The following is a 6,298-nucleotide window of genomic DNA, read 5'->3' on the forward strand; positions in this document are numbered from 1 at the left end:
ATAGAATGAATGTAAAACTAATGTTCTCTCATGTAAACTATCACATAATTCACAATAAAACATTAAAAAAAAAAGATTTCTAAGGCTGTAAGTGGTTTGTTTTGCTTTGTTTTAGGGTTTTTAAAAAACTTTATATTGTGAATTGAGTGAAGATATACAGAGCAGATCATCAGTTTTACATTCAACAAATCATATACTTTGTTTCATCTCAATGATTGCAATCCCCCCGCAAAACTTTAGGAAGCAAATGGCCTCACCTTTCTCCTAAGGACTAGCAGGTGGGTTAGAACCACTGACCTATTGGTTAGCGGTTCAATGATTAACTCACTGCACTGCTATAACAAGTTTGTTATTGTTGTTGTTAAGTGCCATCAAGTCGGTTCTGACTCATAGCAAACCCTGTATAGGGTTTCCCAGGAGTAGCTGGTGGGGTTGAACCACCGACCTTGTGGTTCACAGTCCAGTGCTGATCCTGCAATGCCACATAATAGGTTTAGAAGCCTACAATCTGTAATCTCTGATGGGTCAGCACAGGTTGATGGGGTCCCTCCACTGTCAGCCACTCAGCTTCTTGGGTCTACTGAAACTGTCCAGGCTCAGCTCATTCATGGGAAGTCAGGATCCTGTGAAGGGTCTGAGAGCTTACCCCACAGGCCTGTTAACAGATTAACCACAGAGAGATGCTATATTGATTTCCTAAGGCTGTCTTAATACATTATATACAATGGGACATTAAGCCATCTCCCATAGAGTTGGTTCTGATGCATAGGACCCCATATCCATAAACAGAAATGAAGTTCTTTTCCATAGCAAGTGAAAGGACAAATATTATATGATCTCATTTGTAGGAAATACCCAGAATAGACAAATAAACGGAGACAAAATTTTACTAGTGGTGACCATAGGCAGCAGGGAAGGAGAAGGCATTTTTAAGAATCAGTGTTTGTTTATGGAGATGGAGATTTGGTTATAGGTTCTGGTGGTGGTCACACAGCATGATAAATGACATCAATGTCACTGAGTTGGACACGTGAGAAGTATTGACTTGGTGAAGGCTGTGTTATAAACATCTTTGCCACAATAAGATGAAAAGAAATTTTAAACACCAGAAAGTGACTGTCGGCATCCTGGAGGTCAGGCGTCTGAAATCCAGGTGTGGGCAGGGCCACACTCCCACTGGAAGCTCTAGGAGTGCATTTGTCCCTGCCTCTTCTACCTTCTAGTGGTTTGTGGCTCCATCACTCTCATCACTGCCTCATTCTTCACTAGACTTTATCCTTCTCTACTTCCCTCCTTTCTGTCTATGTCTTCTCCTCTTCTTAGAAGGACACTTGTCATTGGACTGTGGATGATCTCATCTCGAGATCCTGAACTGAATTTCACATGAAAAGACTTTCACCAACTCTTGGTTTCCTTGTTTTCCCAAGCAGAGCCACACTCACGAGTTCCAGGTGGACATCTCTTGTCAAGGGCGGGCCACCATTCCACCTACTATACATGCTTAACCTCCAAGAGGCTTCCAGGAACTTTGCACACAGTGCTGATGAGGTTTGGGGAGATGAGTCTATCATCTACTTCATATAGTACTGCTCAGAGCAGGTCTCAGTGTTCTACCTAAATGCCAGGGTTTGACTCTGTAATCCAACCACCATGCTGATCTCACCACCTACCTGGTCCAGCCAGAAGGTGTACCTACCTCCAGGATGAGTTTGTGGCTTTTTCTGACCTCTGAAAAGTCCCTGAGCTTCCCCCATTACTCATTGATCATATAACCCACACTCAACCTATCACGTTCTGTGCTGACATGCCCTCTTTCCTTTCTCCTTTTGGCAAATGCCTACTCAATCTTCAGTACCCCAGCTCTGATATCCCCTTTACTATCTACTACTTTCCCTGACTTTATGGCATGATCCAGTTTCTGGCATATCCCTGGCTCCATTAAATAGTAGCTGAACTGAAATGATGAAGAAACCCAAGCTTGGAGAAAGGATTCAAGGCAACTGAAGAAAAGATGACAAACAGCTAACATGTACCAAAGTTGTGACTGATTAGTTGGGAGTCTGTTTCAGTTTTATCTACACAGTTCCTATTTAGGACTCCCAGTGTGACGCTGTAGGATCAGACTGGATTGTGAACCACAAGGTCAGTAGTTCAAGCCCACCAACTGCTCCTTGGAAACCCTATACATGGTCGCTATGAATTGAAACCAACTCAATGGCATTTAACAACAGTTCCTACATGTGAAATCTTCTATAATATAAAGAGCATCTTATTTGTGCATTTTTAGCAAATTATAATGTCTTCATAGAATAAAATACCATGCAACCTTTAAAACTCATAATATCAAAGAAAATCTAAAGATACAGGCAAAATTCTCAAGATATATTTGCTGTGAAAGAGAAGCTTAGAAAAAAAATTATAGTAAGAACATATTTTCTTTTATAATGTATATATTCCTCCTCCTTCCATTACCTACCATCTGAAGTGAAGAAAAACATGAACTTGTAAGCCTTGTATCTCTTGGCGTTGTGCCTTAGAATAAGCAGTTCAAACTCATCAGCCACTCCTCAGAAAACCCATACAGAAACCCCGCTATGAGTCCGAGCCAACTCAATGGCACTTAACAGCCAACAATCCTTTCAGTACTGTGACTATAGGGAAGTTGAGTTTTCGTCTCTATACCAATTTTTTTTTTTTTTACAGCTTCATGGTTGGTTTTGGCCAAACTTTTTATTTAGTATTCTGTAGTTGTTTAACACACACTTTGTTGTTGTTGTTGTTGTTAAGTGCCGTCGAGTCGGTTCCAACCCATAGTGACCCTGTACAGGGTTTCCGAGGCTGTAAATCTTTACGGGAGCAGAAAGCTTCATCTTTCTCCCACAGAGCGGCTGGTAGTTTCGAACTGTTGACCTTAAGGTTCACAGCCCGATTTGTAACCAGTACGCTACCAGAGCTCCTTATATGTTCTTAATGGGGGGAGGGTGAAAGGGGAGCCTCTTGCAGAATCCCAAGGAAATGTCAGAAAGGCACTATATGGGCAGCATTATCCTTTTATTTTGGGTTTATTGGGTGAATAGCACTTTCCTTACTTAAGCATCTATCTCAGGTTTTGCACACTGAGAACATTGAGATTTCAGTTTGAAGACACTCTGAAATCTCTGAGTAGCAAACCCAACACCACCCTTCTAATATCTAGTTTATATAGGCAGAATGATTCATCTCTCCATTTTAGATGGCTAGATGTTTGTGGAAGATCTTAGTACTGGGAGAAAATGAATAGGAAGTGGCCTTCAGGGACACTTAAGAGAATTACAACACTAGTACACTAGTCAAGTCTTACACATTTAACATTTGCTTATTAAAAACAATGTCATAAAATCAAATAAAATTAAACAGGTTTTACTTTACTTTTTCCTCACAAGAAACATAAAAATTATGGAGGAGTACTTAACAGAAAATTTTTTTTTAAGTAACACAAATTTTCCTTTTAAGAGTCCTTGGGCAGTTATGACAGAATAGGTTCCACTTTTTGTTTGTTTCTTTGAACAGGGATTTTGGTCCAAAGTTTTGTTTGGTTTTAGTATCTGCTTCTGCCTCCACCTCTATCAGATCGGCTTCCTCCATGGCCACCACCTCTTGATGCTCCGCGGCTTGAACTGCTGTAGGAATCACGTGGAGGAGGGTACCCCCTTTCCATAGAGGAGGGAAGCCCTCTTTCTTGTCTGCCATCCCGATCACGACCACTTAAGTAGAGATCACTTCGGCTGCTTGTGTAACTGTCACGACTCCCACCATATCCGTCTCGTGAGCTGCTGTAATCATCATAGCGACTGCTTCTACCATAAGATGGTGGGCCCTCATGTAGGTGGAGCACTACGTGAGTTACCATAGCTCTCAGAGGAATCTCTGTAGGAGCCTCCCTTTGGATAGTCTGAATTGTCACAATCACGACCATAGCCATCTCTATCAGTATAGCCTCCGGATGGATAGTCATCACGTGAACTGAAATGACCATAATCTTGGTGGTGGTGCATAATCTCTTGTATCACGAGAATTTGGGTAATCTCTGCTTGAATAGCTGTCTTTAGTAGAATAGCCATCATTTCTTGGGGACAGGTACACATCTCCACGAGAGGGCAGGGGTTCCCTTCTTGGTGATCCTCCATAACTATCTCTTCCACGTGATACAGGGGCTCTACCTCCCATTCCACTGCTACTGCGAACTGGTCCTGAAGGAGCTGATCTTTTAGGAGGAGGTCCACCACTTCGTGGTGGTGGTCCTCTTTTTACTGGAAGTGGTCCTCTGGAAGAACTCATGTTAAAATTCATGGAATAGCCACCATCATCCATGTTTCCCCCACGTGAAAGGGGTCCCCTGGTTCCTCCACTGCCTCCTCTTCCACCTCTAAGGCCTTTTGGTGGGCCTCTGCTTCTTGGAGGTGGTGGGGGTCCACGCCTGCCACTTTCAAATGGTGGTTTAGTGGCTTGTTCCACCTTGATAGCTTTCCCATTCAATGACTTTCCATTCGTATCTTTGGCTGCATCTTTGGCATTTGCTGGGCTTTCAAAGGTGACAAAAGCAAATCCTCGCGATTTGTTGGTTTCACGGTCTTCCATCAAGAGTACTTCGACAATCCGTCCATATTTGCCAAATACTGCTTCCAGGGCTTTCTTATTAGTTTCTGTATTGAGCCCTCCAAAGAAGAGCTTTCCAGGGCAGTCGGCTTCAACCATTTTTCCCCAGTGGTGAATGTTCGCGAAGTGACGACCTTTTCCAGATGCTACTTGGCTCACCAGGAGGTGATTCGTCGCGGCTCAGCACGAGGGCTGACTGCCGAGTCAGAGAAAAGAAGAAGGAAGCCGCTAGCACTACTGCGTAACAAGCTCTATACCAATTTTTATAATGACTATACAGTCATCTTTATTAGAAAATATTATTAAATGAATAATTTGTGTAGAAAACTTCAAAATGACATTGACTCAGTTTGGGCTCATAGGGACCCAAGGAGACAGAGTAGAACTGCCCTGTGGGGCTGTAATCTTTCTGGGAGTAGATCATGGTCTTTTCTCCTGAGGAGCACTGATAAATTAGAACCTTATTACGAGTCGGGCTGCTAATCTCACAGTCAGCAGTTCGAAACTACCAGCTGTTCCACGGGAGAAAGATGAGGGTTTCTGCTCCCGTAAAGATTTACAGCCTCGGAAACCCTGTACAGGGTCGCTATGAGTCGGAACCGACTTCACGAAACATAACAACAACAACAACTTAACTATTAAGCCACCAGGGCTCCTTGAACAGAAAATAGCAGCCTTCCGCTCCATTCAAGTGCATTATCCTATTTCACCACGAGATGGCAGCACATTTTTCAGAAACAATACTTTCATATTACTTATGCATGTGTGCTGCCCTCGTGTGGACATATAGGAGAATGTTTCATGATTGAAGATTAATTTCTAAAGTTCTGATGTGAATTTTACATATTGTGATTTTTAGGTATTGATAAAGGTACAATAGTTAAGCGTTTATGTGGTAACCTAATGGTGGAGGTTCAAACCCATCCACCATACTCCTTGAGTATCTTTTTCCATAAAGATTACAGCCTAGGAAACATGAGCAGGTCTACTCTGTCACATGGGGTTACTATGAGTTGAAATTGTCTCTTGGCACCCAAAAACAAAAACAGAAACAATTTAAAGACTTAATTGAATTGGAAAATGTACACTTGCATGCTTGTCTGGACCAAATATATTGTCTTTCCACAGAACTTTACTACACTACATAAAGTTTGTGATTTATCTAACTATATGCAGGGCAATAATAAAGAAGGAACATTTCATTTTCCTATTGCAGAAAAGTAACTGCACTAAAATTGACTACAGCTGAAGCAAATAATAATTATACAATGAAGGTAGAAGAACAATTAGACCAATTCTTGTTAAATTGCGTGTGTAAAGGACTCACATGGGAAGCCTGTGTAACAGCAGCATTGGACTCTGCAGCTGAGGATAAATCCAAATATTCCCCATGTTGAATGCTGACTGTACTGCTCCATGGGGCCCAGAGAATAGGTGCCTCCTACTAAATTTGGGGAATCCTGGTGTGGCGCTGTGGGTTAATGCGCCGGACTGCAAAGCCGTTTTAACTATAAGGTGGGCCATTCAAGCTCACTAACTGCTCCTCGAAAATCGACTCGACGGCACTTAACAACAACTAAATTTGGGCACAAACCGATCCCTGTGAAATTCAACCAAACAGATCTCAGTATGTCCCATGAACATAGAGGCCACCAACAGGGTG

At 42.3% G+C, this 6,298-nt stretch overlaps 1 protein-coding gene across 1 annotated transcript; it reads right to left on the minus strand.

The window, feature by feature from the left end:
* Positions 1-3,993: 3,993 nt before the first annotated feature.
* LOC102832697 (RNA-binding motif protein, X chromosome-like) lies at positions 3,994-4,734 on the minus strand. The gene has a single exon (XM_006835699.1). The coding sequence runs from the start codon at positions 4,732-4,734 to the stop codon at positions 3,994-3,996; it is 741 nt and encodes a 246-aa protein (XP_006835762.1).
* Positions 4,735-6,298: the final 1,564 nt, after the last annotated feature.

The sequence above is a fragment of the Chrysochloris asiatica genome, unplaced genomic scaffold (genome assembly GCF_000296735.1).
Source record: "Chrysochloris asiatica unplaced genomic scaffold, ChrAsi1.0 scaffold00018, whole genome shotgun sequence".
Taxonomy (NCBI): Eukaryota; Metazoa; Chordata; class Mammalia; order Afrosoricida; family Chrysochloridae; genus Chrysochloris; species Chrysochloris asiatica.

Bases quoted from the DNA above. Each gene is read 5' to 3' on its own strand.
- LOC102832697 (XM_006835699.1), bottom strand. From the start codon at position 4,734: ATGGTTGAAGCCGACTGCCCTGGAAAGCTCTTCTTTGGAGGGCTCAAT.